The following is an 18,644-nucleotide window of genomic DNA, read 5'->3' on the forward strand; positions in this document are numbered from 1 at the left end:
CTGCATGCTTGGCAAAGACGTGCCATGCAGGTAACCTACAACAGCACTGCTTGTTATATTGTTAAAAACAGGTTTGCTGATTTTTTTCAGAACTTGAAAAGGCATAAAGGGTGGCTGGGACTAAGTCAAAGGTAAGGTCAAGAGCATTTCAATTCCTGGTGGTAGATGAGGTATTACAAAATCATCCTAATAATCGAGTGGTTGAAAGATGTAATTAAGGTTTAACTCCCTGGTGAAAGCAACGTTTCAGTAACAACAGTCTGCTGTTAAATGGGATTATAAGCATTACCTACAGATATGTGATGTGTACTCTTCCAGTATGTTTTCCACTTCAAACTGATTTCACATCAACACTGGAAAATCCCTATTTCCAACATCACTAATGCAATTCACACATCTAGTGCCAAAATACACTAAAGACTCACTTGTAACTGTTCATGCTAAGCCACAACTGTCACTTTCCTTATCACACACCAGTTGGTAAAATACACTTTGAAGCCTTATGACCACTTCTGCCCCCCATTCCCATGTGTAGCATGGTAAGTTGGCTGAAAGGAAGAGAAATAAAGGAGTTTGATGTAGACAAACTATTTCATTAAAGACAGTGAAGATTTTAGTAACTAGACATTTTCTGCTAAAAGATGTCTTAAATACCACTTATTTAAATGAGGTAATGAGGGGGTAAAGTCTCTGAAAAATAATTAAAAAAAAAATTAAGGTAGGCAAGATTAGTATGATTTCATGGTACAGGATAGATAATCACCAGTTATATGTGACTAGATCTCCCAGTAGGCCTAGGTTCCTAAATCCAAAGGAAATTAATTTTTAAAAGTATAGCTAGATCTGTCACAAAAAGTTCCAGCATCCTGTTTTGCAGTATGTGACGCGGATTTTAACAAGTGGCATCTGCTTAAGACCCATTCTGAAATGTTCTGCTTAGCGGAATTTTTTTTTCATCTTTTGCACAATTTAGGGTTTTTTTTTTGAGGAATGCCACTCAAAATGCTTATGTGTTAAGTGGGGACTGAGCTAGAGCAGTGTCTTCAAGGCACTGAGCTCTTCTGGGAAAATCTGGTATGGAAAATTAAATTACAAGTTGGGGGATTTTGAATAGCACACATAGTACTTCAACAGTTTCAGTGGCTAGTCATTGCTTCCCAGCAATGGTGGTGAGCTGGACTGAGAAACTGAACCAGCTTTAAAACACAGAAACAGAAAACACAGAAACAGAAAAATGAAAACAGAAAGGAAAAAGGGTTATTCAGTAGGCAGAATGCAAAACAGTTTCCTTCCTGTCGCCCAAAGGATGACAGGATCACCGTGTGAAGGCTGGTGTAAGCTGGATACATGAAGCAGGAACTGGAAAAAGCAGGTACTCTAGAATGCCCTGGGCAGCACCATAGCTGAACACATCATCAGTTTTAATTTTTAATGCTCTATGCTCTGTTGAGCTTCCAAGTTCAATCCATCTTGCCACAAGTCTATGTGTTCACTTCGTTCCTGATTTCGAACCTTGCTCAAGAAATTTTCTCTTCAGAAAATGTCTTCCTAGACCATTTAAATTCTACCAAATCAGGGTGCCTCTTTTCTAAGTTTTCAGAAGGCAGGGGGTTTTGTAGTTCATTTTCCCCAGAAGAAAAAGAAATTTCTCCTTAACTTACAGAAAATGTACATTAAAAAGAAATATTCTCCTATTTTTCCTTCTGTACAGAAGGTACACTGAGCATACACAGGATCTCTCTTGACTATCTACACAGTAACAATTGAAGCAGGTAGTCAAGCAGCATCTTCACTATTTATAGTAGCAGTATCATTAACAAAAGAGATATAGACAGACATTCACTGTAAATACAAAACAGGCTGAAAAAGGTATGTAAAGGGGCTGATGCTCTGTCTAGCAGATTCCAAGCAATCGAGTCAGCAGTCCATCCTATGCACAGAACACTTAATTACTGATCACTCGTTTTTTCAGTCTACTTGAGTTAGCAGTTCTGGTCTCACAGAATCTTGTCTTTAGATGCAAATTCTTAATAACAAACAGCTTCCTTTCTGCTAAAAATATAGCATGAACTTCTTGGAACTTCCCAATACTATATGCAGCAATGTTAAACCTTTTTGTAGCTTGTGCAAAGGTGGTAGAGCATTAACTGTCTACAAGAGCATTCTTGCAGAAAAGCCAAAGGGTGGGGAAGACAGGGAATTTTCCTCAACTGCCTCAGCTCACAGGCTTTAATTACCTGTTAATGTGAAACTCTCTGAAGTCTCCCTAAACAGCTTTCAGGTGGTTTTGAAGGCAGGGGTTGGCAAAAATAGGCTCTGCTTCAGATGAAATTGCTTGCCTCCCTAGCTATTTGCATGATGAACAGCAAGCAGTTCATGCTGTTAATGTCTAAGTATTGAGGCACACCTTAGAAGAAACATCGTGACAAACTACCTTTGTAAGAGAAACATAAACCACCTTTGTAAGAAACACATGCTACCATTACAGCAAGAGTTCAGGTCTATTTTGCCATTTGGTAGTGCCTCAAATGAATTCCACTGTCATCTCAGGAGTAAAATGAGACACCTGGCAGTAACTATGCATGACAAAGCTGAATTCATATAGAAATAAATAATATCAGCCCTCACAATATTTCACCCCCACGCTTCTGTGCCACACTGCAGCAGCTAAACTAAGCAGGGACCTAACTGGAACAAAAATTATACAAACTTCTTTCTTTCCCTTTCACCAAAATATGCAAATAAATAAACTGACTAAGCCTAATCAAGCACAGACACATGAATGAATGGCCATATGGAGGTAAGGTAGGACTTACTTCAGCTGCAGCTTCAATTGTATGGAAACCTACAGTAAAAACATTTTAGGTCTTTATCATTAGGATTTTTTGGTGGTGCTTTTAGAGGTTCTTCAATGGTGGGAAGAGGCAATATCATTTAGAAAAATAACTTTATTTTTCTGTACTCAATGTCAAAATAATCTGGAATGTAAGTTGAGCTTGACACAAAGCAGAAACCAGCTGTTCCATCAGACACTACGTTTAGACACTATTGCAGTTCTTTTAAGTTTTTGAGAAACTTGAGTAATTTTGGATCCAAAAGCAAGACTCTCGGTACAATAGGAAGTAAAATTACAAGTCTAAATCTCATCAGGCACAAAACTGAAATTTCCCTGAGAAGATGTAATTACAAACTAGTGTATAAACTTTATATCACAGTATCAGAGGCCTTTAAGAGTACAAAAGCAAGATTTGGCTACAAAAATTTAAATGCAATTCCTTAATACTCCATGCTAAAGACAAAATTTTCAAGAGGACTAAGAATTACATGTAACAGAACTGCAGCAAGCAGACTGAAGTTAAATTATGACAGCTGACTTTGCATATCCCCTTTTGCATAGTTTTCAGATCATTTCTAATGTTATATTCCTGAGATCTTTCAGTACTCAGTACGAAGTCTGTGCAGTCCAGCTGCCTTTCCCCTCAACCCTTCATCTTTGTCTTCCAGCTAGCATTGCATTCATGAGGAAAAAATGAGTAACTATGAATAACATGCACTTTCCAAGTCTTAAAACAAACAGTTTAGCCAAAGAAAATCTATTAATTACACCTTCTAGATAATGAATATTCCAAATAGTTGACTTTCCAAAAGTTGCTATTCTGATTTTACACCTGAAGCTCTGAGCCTCTGAGCGTGCAACACAAGGGATCCCCATATTCACTTGAGACATGTCTGTTCTCCCCCTTGTCCATGGACAAGGCAGGGAGGGCATCAGCAGCACCACACCAACATGGTTTATTATACCCATCATCAGCATCACCACCATCACTGTTACGTGTCAAAGTACTTTGCAGTACAATACTTGTAACCTATGTTTTGTAACAGGAGCATACAGTATTTCACTTCTTTTGCAAATACAAAGCCTTGTGTCGCAAATACTCTTCCAGACATTTCACTGCAAAAGGGTCAATGTCAGTGTCAAACTTATTAGCAAATAAGTGGTGGTTTCGTAGCATCCAGTTCAAGTCTCCGACACCAAAAACACAGACAGAGCGAATGTGAACTCCGCTGCACGGTGGGTATGGTGCACCTTTGGACACGTCGCCTTCGAAGTACTGCCACTTGACAAACCTGGCCAGTGCATTCATGTCAGAAACGTCATACTTGTCACTAGAAGAAACTGCACCTGGGACATCAGGAATTCTCTGAATTGTTGCCCACAGGTACTCATCTGGGCTGTAAGTATCTTTTGCCCACTCAATGAACTTAAGTATTTTGCTGCTTTCTAACACATATTCTACAAATCTTCTGCTAACTACAAAATAGGCACTACCAGAAAAAATTGGAGTACTGAGAGGTGGTAGTTGTTTGTCTGTGCCTGTGTTCTTTATTTTACCATCAATAATCTCATGGTGTTTTTTCCACCTTACTTCTTTATAAACAGGCATTTTTTCTGTTTCCAAGCTGTTTTCACCTTTAAGGGCTTTTAATTTCTCTACTATTTCCTGGTTGGTTTTTATAGGAAAGTCCATACCGCATAGATTTATTAGGTATTTCCAGTTTGAACTTCTACTGTAGAGATCTTTCATGCAGTTAATGTCGGCCTGCACCCTGCTCCATGAAGCATATACCACACTCTCTAACTGGCTTGAAATAAAGACATTATCAAAGCATGACACTATTCCCTTCACAGCAGAGAAAAAAGATCCTGGAGATTTTTTGTCTACATGAATGCAGTAAAAATTCTGTGGAGCATAGATTGATCTCAGAAGTCTATCAAGCATCTCAATTTTGTGATAAACCACTATTGAGTAAGCAATTGGAAATTCTGCTTCTTCATTGCTGAGAGGTTCCATAATATATTTCCTCGTCTTGGTGAAGGAGGCACAGTCTGCCGTCATGTTAATATAATCATTTGTTGTTAGCCTGGGGCGTTTCTTAAATGACACTGACAATGTCTCAAGCTTTACCTTTTGTATTTCTTCTATATCCCCCTCAATAATCTTGGTGCAGTTAACATTGCTAACAGGATCTTCTTTTGTTAGCTCTAGATCTCTCCGATTTAAGAAGTCTTCTTTCTGGTTAACTTTTAAAACTGAAATGATTACTAAAATAAGAGTTAGACCCAAGAAAAGCCTAAAGCGCAAGTTATAACAAAACCGTAATTTCCTCTTCAGCATTTCAAATACCAGGTAGCTTCACAGAGCTAAAAAAAAAGAAAAAAAAAAAAAAAACTCCTCCCTTCTGCTCATATCAGCATCAACAACTTCAGAAACAAGTTTGTGTTTCTCAGGAATTTGGCAAGTTTGTCATGGAAATGGAAGGAAAAATCCTAAAAAAAAAAAAAAAAAAAAAAAATTATGTCATTCAAAGACTAAAAGTTTTCTTAAAAAAATAGTAATTAATAATCACATTGTTATTTAGTGACAGTAAAAATATGAATAGTTCATCCAGAAATATTCTGCTGAAAATCAGAAATTAATAAATAAAATTAGTTTATTTTTCTAGAAGAAGACTGGGAGAAGCAGATAGTTTTTTTTTTAAATCCTATTTCCACAGTACGAAGACTACAAACCGAAGTTCAGTAAGAAAACAGAAGTGATTCAGCTGCATCTAACAAAATGAAAGTCAGACACATTACTAAGAAGCAATTATTTCTTGTTAATTCATGCTTCAGAGTTCGACAAGAATGTTTTATACCCACTTCATTGTTGACATTGACATTATCATTAAAATTGACATTGACATTATCATTAAAACTTACCACTTCCTGGATGACAGTCATGCTTTATGTCTTATAATAAAGGAAGGCAATAAAGGCAAAGAAGATCCTAAAGCCTTCCAACATTTTTATGTGAGGTACAGTGTCTTCAATGTTTTGTGCATGAGCTTAGAAATTCTACGAGGGAACAGCTGATGAGAAGGAGGGGGGGAATTAATATAGCAGAGAACCTCAGTTTTCAGAGTTGGGAGAACAACTGTTACTGAATTGCTGAAATACCTTTTTAAGGTAAAAGACAGTACTTATCACCTATATCTCAAGCTAACTTGTGTGAAGTCACTACAAATGTAAGAGCACAGCAGTGCTGTATTACCATTGTTTAAAAACACTTGTTTTTATGTGGAGATGTGCTGCAAGTTTGAGTAGCAGTGAGATTTCTAGTATGACAATTTTATTTTCATCTTTCCTTCACAGGCACTACATCATTTTTGCTTGTTAGCTTTGTTTCCCCTTAAGCAGCTTTCTTCTGTTTCAGATATTCTGTGAAGGGATCACTGCATAGTTATGCAGCTGCTATAGCTGTACCTGTTGAGAAAACTGCAGTCTAAACTGTATTACAGAACTGGGTATCTTTTTTTTTTCTGAGTAGTACCTTAAGCAGGTAGATTGATATTTACCTGAATATCAAGAACAGGATCCTTAAACAACTTACACTGTTACTCAAGTGCATTTCTGCTCACAAATTCACTGCCTAATAATTTAGTGCAGGTTTGAATTTCAACCTGTATGGGCAAAAGCCCATACAGTTTTCAAATAATGTCTTCCAAAATTTGGTTCTTTAAGTTAAGGAAATGTCAAGTATTTGAGATATAAAGCTCCTTAAATTTTTGCTACTTTCAAGAAAAAAAATAGTGCTTCTGAATAACTTTCTGAACAGCTCTAAGAATAACAGCTACTCAGAAAAACTGGTAAGAAACTTTAAGAAAAAGAAGCATGTACTGTATCCACTGTTCAGCATATGAATTTCCTTTCTTTTTTTGGCCCTCTTTTCTTTAAGCTACCCCAGTGTCATTTTAGTTTTCAATTCATAAACTGTGGCTTTTAACCTGCTACTTGCACTTCTCAGAATAGGTAAATTTAAGAAATTGTGGCCTGGTATCAGAGTTTTTTGCTGCCACTGGGATGCACTACACATGGGGTACACCACCTTGCCCACAGCACTGCCAACTGAGTGAGCTGACACATGTGTAGAAGACGGGGGGAAGGTGCAGATCACTGCACAAATGTCTAGCATGGTCATGAGGATCAGCAGTATTTTAAGTACTATAATCAAGCATTTTGTACCTCAAGCCGACAGCAAGCAGAGACTACAAAGTAGACATGAATTTGTGACTAACAGCATTATATAAACATCTTAACTACTGTGAAGTGTACTTTGTTTTCAGAGTTACAATTGTAATTATTTTATCATGCATTTCTAATTTATCTTAAGGAAGGTAGACATTTGTTTCTGGTCTGTTTTAGGTGTATAGTGAAGTCAAAATGGAAGAAAATTTAAATTTTAACCCTTAAGACAAGTAGCCAGGTGAGCTAGCATGCAATTACAGCTGAAAACATAGAGACGTACATTTTAAGAATCAGGTCTCACACTCTGAATTAAAAAAAATTTTTAAAAGGAAAATTCCACAATTCCAGCTTTCAGTTTGCAATGTGACATCAAACACAATGATGTAGGTCAGAACAAGTTTTAACATGTTTTATAACTTCATCACACACTTGCTTACTTGACGTCCTACTAGTTTTGACTGGTAGATCTGATCCAATAAAAATAATATTCATCACATATTAAATTAACAAAGGAAGGATACAAGCTATGTATGTGATAGTGTCTATTACTGTTCTCTGCCTAACAACTTAAAAGTTAAGACTTTGTTAGAACTTAAACTGTACTTCAAATACACTTAGATTTGTGACACTTTTGGTGACAGAAGTTGGAATACTTTCTTTAAGCTATTAGCACTACCATTTTTATTCTTAGTTTTTAGAGGACCACTATCATTGAAGAGTGACGCTCAAGAAGATTACTACCTCCTCACTGTTTTTACAATGCAGGGAAAGAGTCTTAATTGAACGTGACCATTGCAGTCTTCAGCTTCTAAAATTTTCAAAGAATAAAGCTTTCCAAGAAGTCTTTTCTGCTCCAGTTTCAGAATAAAACTTAGTTGAAATCAGGATAAAGCCTCTCTTTCAGAAAGGCCTTGTATACCCAGCTAGGTCCAATTCCTCTGTTGTTATGAGCTCAGAATAATAAGACCCTGCATTTTTATTATACCAAAATGAGAGATCTGCAAATATTTACACATTAATGTGGCTCTTATCTTTATGTGGAGATTTTTCTCCCACAGTCAAATTTTTTTTCACTGACACACTGACTTCTCTGACGAATTTTGACAGTAAGTTACTATTTGTTTCCACATGCAGTTTTTAAGTCCTAAAACTTGATCATATCCCATTCACAAAAGCTGACCTTTACAGGGTAAGATTTAGTACCTTTCATCTAATAATACACACAATGTTCTTAACAAGCCTAGAATACTCATCAATATAGCTTCAGACTGCATTCAGTAAAGCTTTTAACATCTTTTTCTTTAGCTCTGCGTAGCTTTAGTGTCCACCCTCGAGAATACCATCAGAGGCAGCACTTTGCACTGTGGGAGAGCCAAGAGAGGTTTGTGCAGCCACAAAGAAACAGCTTTATTTGGCAACCGTCATCTTGCTCTCAACTGAAGTTCAGCTGCAGAAGTTACCTGACCCACTTCCTTTTTTTTACTGCCTCCTACTCAAGTCAGTCTGTATTTCTGATGCAGTAGTCATTAAAGGGGGAAACTTACAGCACTTGCTGCTAGTTGGGGTAGTTAGTTGCCCACTTTCCTCTTTCCTGCCAAAATTATTCTTCACTGCTGTATACAAACTGTAGAGTATGATTAAATAATTTCAATTTGATTTCTATAGAAATTCATGTTCGCCATTTAAACAGACTTTATGGAAAGAAGGATTACTATACCTAATTTGCATCTCCTTTTCTGACACCTCTTCTCTGTCAGAGAGCATATCACTTGGCTCATTTGCATCTTAAGTTTGTTTTGTGAAAAAGTATTATGCACCTGGCAGTTTGGTTAAAACCAGACCAGGTTTAAAACCAGATTTAACTTTTATACAACTGTAAAGGTGCTACTATAAAACAGCCTATTTTGGTAACAGTGTCTTTATCTGGTCACTATAAAAATTTGTGCTAACCCTACATGCTAAATTACTTAGCTGCCCCATGGAACTGACTGAAATAAGTCAGCAGTAGACTACATGAATATTTATGATAAAGGAGCCACAGAGAGGAGGGAGCAGCACCCTCCAAGTCCAGCTCAGCATATGATTTTAGATAACTTTGGCTTCACCCATCCTTAAAAGCAAATACAATCCCACAAGAAACCTAGGTTTAAAAAACAAACAAACAAAAGAAAACCACCAAAAAAACACCCAAAAAACAACCAAACAAAAAACTTTTACAAGATCATACCACAACTTGGAGGGAGACTAAAGTTCACATGAAGGTTTCCGGCAGACAGGCTGGACTGGAGCTGCCGGTCCTAAGAACAAGGATGCTTGTGCGGGGACAGTGCCAGCAGAGCACTACTACACCAGCGCTAACAAAGGATGTGAGCCTCAGTCCAGCATCGTGGACACCAGCATTTGGCCACCAGCACAGCAGATCCCTTCAGCTGCAGTTTCACAGTGCAACTGGTCTGACATGATGTGCTCCTGGTGGAAGGAACAATCCCACTCCCATCTCTGCCAACCACATATCAGGCCAGGAGGGGTGCAGCAACAGATCCAACCAGCTGGGCTCTGAGGAGCTCTCCAACATCAGCTCTCCTGGCTGCTGGCAGGACCACAAGAGCCCTTGACAGCTCCAACCGGCCCCATCTGCGCTCCCTATGATCCCACTGCATGCCAGTGATGCCACTGCAGGGCTAGTCTCCAGCCCCCACAGTCTGGCCATGGACAGTGACAAGGTGATCCAGCCCAGCCTCAGCCAGGGAGGTGCCTGACGTCAGGGACGCTGTGCTCCACTCCTAACCAGGCCCTGACAGACCTGACACGGGGAGCCACCAGCCCTGCGTTGCCATGGAAACCTCCCCTCACCATGCCACAGTCCTGCAAACACAAGCTCTGGGCTGTAGGCTCTCACTTGGACTGATAGAGCTGGGAATGAGAGACAGACCTTTTCCTAAATGAGGTGAAAAGCAACAGCAACCAGTGTTACGCTAGGGTGGCACTACTCTCTTGGCTATTCACTTTTCCTAAGTTATGGCACAAGTATTTGGAAAACTGGATTCCTGGCACTCCAGGGCCTCCCTCATGCCAGCTCACCTAAAACACATCATCCTCCTCTGTCCTGCCTGAAGCAATATAGAGAGCAGAGTGAAATAGTAAACTAAATATTTTTTTGTATTGAATGAATTGCCAATACATTTTCAGTCAAAGTAAAATTTTTCCTCTAAAAAAGCAGTTAGGGCTTGCAGTGAAATGGTGCACAGATCCGAGTCCTGATAAGATGAAAATCATTAGGGGCTAGTGGCATAGGAATAAAAGAGAAAAAGCAGTGGTGTTTTGATTTTGGCATTTCATTCTTCTCTCATATCAGTGGAAAAAAATTGATGCAACACTTCAAACACTGATTCAGCAGAAGCACTGCAGCCTCTAAAACACATCTTGGGCCAGTATCAGCACCAGAAATTCAGAAGGCGGCAGGTACACGGTAAGAAAATACTCTGGGGTACTTCAACAGCCTGTACATTTTGTCAAAAGCTGGCAAAAAGGCAGGAAAGACCTTAGAGTTAGGAAGCATCGCAGAGGCTGGCAGAAGGTCAAAACCAGTTCTAACAAGAGCAGGGAAGATCTGATAGGTCTTGTGGGCTTACCTGCAACATCCTGCTGTCATGACTCTCTCAGCCTTGTGGGCTGTTGAACTAAAGTTCCCTTCATTTTTCTTCCTATTCTGCTTCCTCTAACAAATACCAGAGGAAGCAGACGGTGATGTTTGCTGTGTTGTAGTTGCTTTGGTGACTTTTGGCATAAAGGCACTGTAGAGAGGATCCACAACATGAACATTATGCATAGGCCTCTACTTTATGTCCACAGACACATTAGCTTTTAATCATAGCTTTACAACAGTTACTTGAAAACTTCCTGGCAGTTGAACTAACATCCTACATCCATGCATGACAACATGAGACATTTATTTTTACAGAAATGTATTGAAGAAAAGCCAAGTGGAAAATGCAGTAGTGACTACATCCACCTCTGAAGTGGTAGTGGGGATGGGCCGGGAGACAAGTAATCATTTTGATGGGTGAGGAGTGAGAGTTAGAAATTATTTATTTCTCTCTGTTCTCACTTTGGAGGAAGGGAAGATATAAGGAAACTTCAGCTACCCCTGAGAACAATAGGTGGTGTTGACCAGATCTTTGCTGTTCTCTTTCCCAATTCAAAAATTCTCCACCTGTGATACAAAAACCTTTTCCTCAAAACTACAGAATAAGGCCCTCCACTGAGGGTGGATTTGCTGGAAAGCCCTTGAATTTTACCAAGCCATATCTGGGATGCTTCCAAGCCACACATCCCACAGTTATTACGATTAGCCTGCTTCCATTCCGATTCAGTTAAGCAAAACATTCATTCTGATGAGGATTTTTAAACCTGTAAGCATCTTGCATGAACACAAACATGCCTAAGCACAAAGACTGACTCAACAGACACAGTGCTATCAGCAGAGATCTGCCAGACACAGAGCAAAGTCACATTTACTCAGCCTCACCACGATATCAAGCAGCACAATCTTGAAAGTAGATATGCCTGTAACTGGATCAAAGAACTCATGTTTGTTCCATTAAATAGTTTTCAGTCTTAGTGAAAATGAGAACTGGCCATAAGCTGAGTAGTTGGCTTACCATTAGACTTTATGGGACTCTTAACTTTGAAATCATGCAGAGACAGCAGCAGGGTTTCATGTGGATACAGTTGTCTGCAATTGACAGCACTCTGCAGGAGTAGGGCTTTTCTTTCAGAGCTGCCTAAGAAAATAATAAAAGAGAAAAATGTGTTCCCTTTTTATAGGAAAAATCCCACACACACTCCTAGTCCCTTTTAAACAAAACTCCACAAATGACTAGTACTGCTATGTTCACCACTACACGGAAGCTAAACAATGAGAGTAGATAAAAGTAGATAGTTGTTTTTCCAGAGACAAAAAAAAAGGATGAAAATAAATTCAAACCTTTGGGCTATTTTTGGAGAGCTTATGTTCAAAGTTCAGGAATCTTGACAGTAAAAAAAACAGTAAAATATTTGTTTTTAAAAAAATGAGAAAAACCCCATGAATACACACTCTGTGTAAACTGTAAATTAAAAAAAGTTACTAGCCTTTCCAGTACACTCTTGTACTACTGTATCAAGTAAGTCTTATGCAGAACATTTCAAAGCCTGATTACTATTTGCATTCCCATCTGTCCTTAAAGGCCCCACAGACAGAGCAAACAGTAAGAAATTTCAACTAAGAAGAGTAAAGATGTTATGGCAAAGTCAGTCAGTGACCAGTTCCAACCTCAAGAGTTCTGTAACTCTTAGCATGGACAAAAAGATACGTTTTACCTCAAGGTAACTAACACTGAAATTACACAGGAATCTCAAAACAAAAAGATCACAAAATCTTCAAAGTAATGTCAGCCAATTTAACACTCAATAAAACTGCCCGGTGTTCATCAAGATAATTTGGCTACTTCAAAGTAAAGTGCTTATCTATTTTTTCACATTACTCTAAAATAGGAACTATAATTTCACCAGAAACAAGAGCAGTCACTGCACTCCTCACACCCACCTACAAAATTTTGCTGATCCCTGCCTTCAGACACTACTGTATTTCAGAATGGGACACACTGGCAGGAAAAGTAACTGATAAAAACACAACTAAATCTCGTGGCAGAAGGAAGAGGCTGTCAAATTTTTGAGTACTTGGATCCCTCTTCAAGCCCAACATATAAAATATTCTGAGTTGTTCTTTAGCCCTATGTAGAAGCCAGCATTTTAAACCCATGCCTACACTTAGTGTTCCTCAGTGCAATAAAGGATCATCAGTGAGCTTTCGGGGATAACCTATCACAGATGAGGTTTCTGTTTGTTTTATTAAGTTCCTCTAATAGCACCACAATTAACCTGTGTATAATAATGTTTCACAGTGCAAGAAGTGGTGTCCTTGGAGCTGTGAAGTAAACCTAATAGTACTAGTTACTTGTACTGTTGGGCATGCTACATTTCTGTGGAACTACCTTTTTTCACCATTCCTGAGACAGAATTTTAGGTTGACAAAGTTAGGTGTTCTCAAGAGCAAGTTTCAGGAGCTTATAAACCAAAGTAAGTGCAGAAGGTCTGAATTATGTTGAAAGCCAAAAGAAAACAGAGAGGAGATTATAAAAAAAAAAAATTAAATCTTTTCATAAAACCAGCAGTGGGCTTTTCGATGTGGTAACAATGGTAACAAATTTGAAGAGCAGGATTTTGGTCAGTGAAGACCATATTCTCAGCAAATAAACTGTAAACCTTGAGCTTGTATGTTCACCTTTGCATTCGGTTTATGTTAGAAAAAAAGGCAGACTTGGCAAAGGTATTCGGGTTTATTAAGTAACTTTTGGCTCTTCTGGCTTCAGGAATTAAGTATTACCCCAGACAGATTTCATAGGAAAGACATTATGCTGATAACTAACATTTATTATAGGCAGAGTAGAAAATCAGTGAGGAGAGAAAATATAAGTAGTATTTTCTTTTGTATACACATACTTTCAAAAGCAATGTACCACTGTAAGTGAACTCCAACTGGAGCTATAAATACTGCATTATTTTTCACAAGGATTTTCAAGTTGAAATAGACAGGAAAGATATATTTGTCCCCTCTTGTCTCACTACCATTTCTGACTGTCACTCTTGCCAGCTCTGTGGTCACCCACCTCATATTCCATTAAAAATGAAATTTAAAATAGCAGACTCCAAAATGGCAATTCCCTCCGGCTGCCACTCCTCCTCTTTCCCACAAAGAAGTCTACTTTTTGGAGCAACACTGAAAGGCGGCAAAGTGCCAGAGCATAACTGAAACTCCTGTCAGGCTTCTTTCACAGTCCTCTCACCCAACCTGGGCCACAGAAAGCTATTTAAACCTTCCAAACAGTTTCTCAATTCTGAAGGAAGAGGGGGAAAAAAAAAAAAAAGAAAGAAAGAAAAAAAGAAAAAGGTAGTTTCAGTGAGTTTGGGGGGGTTGGGAGGAAAGCCAAACCCCAGGACTGCAACACCTCGAGCATCAGACGACCCCCGAATTCTGTGCTCGCTAACAGAATTTCATATTGGATTTCATATCCAATCACCGCCCCCTCCCCCGCTCCGAAGGCAACAGCCTGCCCCAGGCTCCCCTGCACGCACTGCCCAGGGAAGAGGCAAAGGCAGGATGGGAAGATAGACAGAAAGTGGGGAAACAAAACAAACAAGCAAAAAAGGAAGTGTGGAGAGGAAAAAGCAGAGCAAAACGGTAGAAGGCAAACGGGGAGAAAAGGAAAAATAGTTACAAGCAAAGAGAAAAGTAGAGAGGGGAGAGGGGGATAAAGGGAGAGAAAAGGAGGGGGAAAGCGGGGAAAGAGGGAAGAGGGGAAAAGGGAATAAGGAAAGAAAGAAAGAAAGGGGAAGAAAAGAGAGAAGGGGAGGGAAGGGTTGGGAAGGGAAGGTTTGGTTGGGAAGGGAAGAGAGAGAAGAGAGGCACAAAAAACGCGCCTCCCTGCTCTCCAGTGCGGCACCTGCCCGACGGTCCTGCCGCTCCTGAGTAGCGCTGCTCCGCTCCGCAGGGCAGGGAAGGGCGCCCGGGAAGAGCGATGCTTCGGCCCGGCAGTGCCGCCACCCGCGCCGGGGCGCGCCGTTCCCGGTCTGGCGGCAGCGCCCACCTGCGGGGCCGCGCTCGGGGCGGGCCGGGGCGGAGCAGCCCCGGGACCCGCAGGGAGCCCGGCGTCGCAGCACGACCCCGCCCGCGGCCCGACGTTGGCCTGGCCGCCCCCGAGCGGCCCCCCTCCCCTCCCGGCACCACCCACACATCCACCCCCTAGTCCGACCCGACCCTCCGCGGGCCACCGGCATGTCCCGCCCCTGCCTCTCCGCACCACCCCCGCCCTCGTCTTCACCGGGACCGAGCCACCGCCTGCAGCCTTGGCAATGGCCCTTGTTTGTCCTTTTTTCCTTTTTTTTTTTTTTTTTTTTTTTTTTTTAACGCTTCCCCCGGTAATGCCGGTGGCGTTGGAACCCACGTAGGACGGGGGCAATTCCTGTGCGAGTCAAGGCGATAAAGGGCTTTCTCGCTGTTCCCAGTCAGGAGGAGAAAACACCCGCAGGGCATAGCCCCAGACGGCCACGCACCCACCGGAGCTGGTGGCCAGGTGCCATCTCGGGGCAAGCGGGAAAGCCACCGCGAAGGCGCTGAGCGGGCTCGGGGTTCATGAGCGGGGACCCGGCGGAGCTGGCCTTCCGCACACATGAGGGTTTTAAGTGAGAGGATGGGGTGGAAAGGGACCCGGCCTGACTGGGAAGCCGTGCGCGAAACTTGCAGCGGTGAAGAGTAAAAACATGCCTGGACAGAGTCTGAAGACGACTCTGATTTCTTGTTTGCTTTTTCCCATCAAATATCTGTCCAACGATACATACTCCACGGGATTTGGGAGAGCTGTGAAACATGAAGATGGAGCTTACGGGCAAGCAGCTTCGTATTATTTTGCCAAAGTACTAGAAAGAAAACAGAAAATTAATTTCAAGGAAATAGAAAGTTCAAAGACAGTGTGTACCTCATTAAAAAATGCCGAGTGCTGCAGCCTGCAGCAGCTTGAACAGTGCTTGTAGAATTCCCCTAAAATCCCTGCACATCAGCATTATCTGGAGTGCAGCATGATTTGGAGAGCACATGAGCTGGAGGCACATCTAATAGACTCTCCTGTCCTTACTTCATCCCAGTTGTGAGCTCCTACTGAAGGGTCCCACATCTGCACGGATCAAGAGGCTGGAAACTGACAAGAAAATGAGAAGATTGGGCTTCAAGGCTGTCGCTAGGAGATAGCTGCCAGAAGAAAGAGGAATTGCCTTCATCTATCACCAGTTGGATCAGACAGCTTATTTTAGGAATAAACTGCAAAATCTCAAATCTTCATCATTTGTTGTCAAGAAAATTTTCATAGTATGTATACTCTGTGTGTAGAGAAGTAGTGTATAACCACATGCTTTCTTGGCAGTCTTCCCTTTTTCTTAACAGGTCTGGGCGGGACAGGGTGTCTTCTAGTGTGTCTGTTACTTATAGGGCTGAACTTCTGGTTCTTTGTGGAGCACCATGCCAAAAAGGCTTTTTGTCTCTCAACCCAGCAGAGGCTGGTAATAGGAGAGAGAAATCTGTGGGGATGGGGCAAGATTTCCTATTAGTTTTTCCCATGAAGAGTAATGCTGTGTCATCAGTAATGATCTATGATTACAGGCGGTGATTGTATCCTGTTGGTCTTGCAAATTAGATAAATAGGAGCATAAATTTAAGTACTTGTTCTCTTGCTAAACCACCTGCGATGCCACGCAGAATTGTAATTGCAATACAAGTAACTAACAGCAGAGCTGAACGCTGACTATTCTTAAGGGAATGCATTGGGTAAGCTTTGGGGGCAGATGTTTGCTCTGATTCTCTTCCATCCCCCCTGCCCTAGTTACTTACACAGCTAAAGATGCAAAGACGTGTGTGATGCAGTCATCAACCAGAGTTGATGAATATTTCCTGTGCTGAAACAGAAAGTACCTCTAACTGTGCTGAAAGAGAAAGTACCTCTAACAAGTACTTCCTGTGGAGAGAAGCTAAAAAAAAAAAAGGCATTACAGTTATTACTGAATGTAGTTATTTCAGGTAGATAGCTGAAGTTAAGAAGTCTTTTATTCTCTAACTCTTGCACAGATAGAAAGTGAAGTTCTCCATAGACTGACATGATTATGGAGGTTGTGATCCTTGGCTGACCATGCAGGCAAAGACTCATTTGTTTATTGCAGCTTTGTAACATTTTAAGGACCATAAGTGTTTGACTTATGGTTCCTTTCATGGATAGTTTTTGTCAACTGATCCTGAAAAAAACCGGCTTAATTGGGTTTGCACCTGGTTTTCACTCTTCTAATCTTGAGTGTGGAATATGAAGATAACAGAGTCCACAAGCTGCCCTCCCTTCCTCCTATGTGACAGACCACTGACAGATGTGACTGTATGGCAGCTGTAAAGCAAAAGTGAAAAAGTTTATGTCATTTACAATTTTGGAAGTACTGACAGAGAAATTAAAACAGTGGAAAAAGTGGAACTTAGGGACAAAATATAGACAAAAGCGAACAAAAAGCAAGTCACAAATATGGGAAATTTAAAATACATAAATGATTTTGCTGTGAATTTTGATTGGTTGGAATGAAATCAGCTTGAACAGGAGTATTTCATAGATATGGTAAGACCAAGAATCCAGTGAGAACAAGGCATACAAACAACACTGAGAAAGTTTCAAGAATAGTTTTTTTGTGCATGGCTAAACTTACATAGTTACGGTGAAGGAGAATACAGCTTAAATATATTTCCACTAGGAGGACAGCTGTCTTTGTGCTTTCTCCAAGCTGGTATTAATATCTTATTTGCAATTTGACAGCTGCCTTCAGGCTTTTAGGCTTTTTCTTGGAAAACATAAAGAATACAAAACATTTCTGATTGGTTAGACTTGTTTTATGCTATGTCAAAAGTTTAGGCTGCAAAGAATTTTTTAAACCTAATGTTTACTGCTAATTCTTGTATCTTCTCAATTTTACCAGTTTTAAGGAAGTAAAAGTTTCCTTTTCCTGAAAGTAAGACAGTGGTCTTGCGTGTTCTAATGTTAACTGAGTTTTTGTGTCTTATAAGTAAATATCTGTTTCTTATGGTAGTTCAGACATAGCTTTAGGAATATGCAAGATTCTAGTATAGATAATAACCTCAGATAGACAGAGGATCTTAACCTCAGGTTTGAATCCTGCTAAGGCTTGAAGGTTTCTCAGTAAAGACACTGTGATCTTACTACCTTAGCCTTCTCTAAGAAAAAGAGTTGCTACAATCCAGAAATTTGTATTATCTTTTCTGGAAACATACCTAGTAACATTTCTTTTTGTTGTAAATTTTAAGAGTTGTTCTTGCCCTAGATTCCCCATACTGCTGGCTTTGTACCTGAATAGGGGAAAAAAGTGATCTTCAATTTGCAGATGAACTCTTGAAAGCTGAGCCTCTGCATAAGTGAGGGGTGGGGGTGGAGAGATGGAAACACCATGTGCTGAAATAAAAGGTCAGAAGAAGATCATCACAGCTGCCAAAACCACATTAACACAAAACATTGTCTGACAGAAGACACCTCAACCTATTTAAGAAAATAAAGAAAAAATACACCTGAAGCACATTGTACCATTCTTCTCTTTGGAATAAAGTGTCTTCTGGTATAAGCCAGTATTAATTTGTAGAAATGAGCATGGCTCATGCCTAAACTTAATAAAGGAAGGTCACATTTTCTTCGTCAGACTATGTGCAATACATATTCGAGATATTCTTTTATTTTAGCTGTTGTGTGTTTACACAGAATTGTCATACTTTTTGAGAGACAATTTTTTCAGGTAAGTTTGAAATAAGTTTAATATGAGTGAACTGTGTCAGTACTGCATGACCAAGGACATCCTGGGACAAATTCTTTCCTGGACACTGGCTGGCAGTCAGTACTAATTACAGAATTGAAAACTGTGTGGAGTGGATTACAGCCCTGAGTTGCCA

The 18,644-nt window shown here is 40.2% G+C and overlaps 1 protein-coding gene across 1 annotated transcript; it reads right to left on the minus strand.

Moving 5' to 3' along the window:
• Positions 1 to 2,918: 2,918 nt before the first annotated feature.
• On the minus strand, positions 2,919 to 14,128 carry GCNT1 (glucosaminyl (N-acetyl) transferase 1). Its single transcript, XM_027909987.1, has 3 exons — positions 14,100 to 14,128; positions 11,728 to 11,850; positions 2,919 to 5,329 (listed from the first exon to the last, which is right to left on the minus strand). The coding sequence occupies exon 3, from the start codon at positions 5,175 to 5,177 to the stop codon at positions 3,897 to 3,899; it is 1,281 nt and encodes a 426-aa protein (XP_027765788.1). The 5' UTR covers positions 5,178 to 5,329; positions 11,728 to 11,850; positions 14,100 to 14,128; the 3' UTR covers positions 2,919 to 3,896.
• Between the last annotated feature and the right edge of the window lie 4,516 nt (positions 14,129 to 18,644).

This window comes from Empidonax traillii, unplaced genomic scaffold (assembly GCF_003031625.1).
Source record: "Empidonax traillii isolate 1590-97213 ecotype Southwest subspecies unplaced genomic scaffold, ASM303162v1 scaffold28:size2823434, whole genome shotgun sequence".
In the NCBI taxonomy this organism is placed as follows: domain Eukaryota; kingdom Metazoa; phylum Chordata; class Aves; order Passeriformes; family Tyrannidae; genus Empidonax; species Empidonax traillii.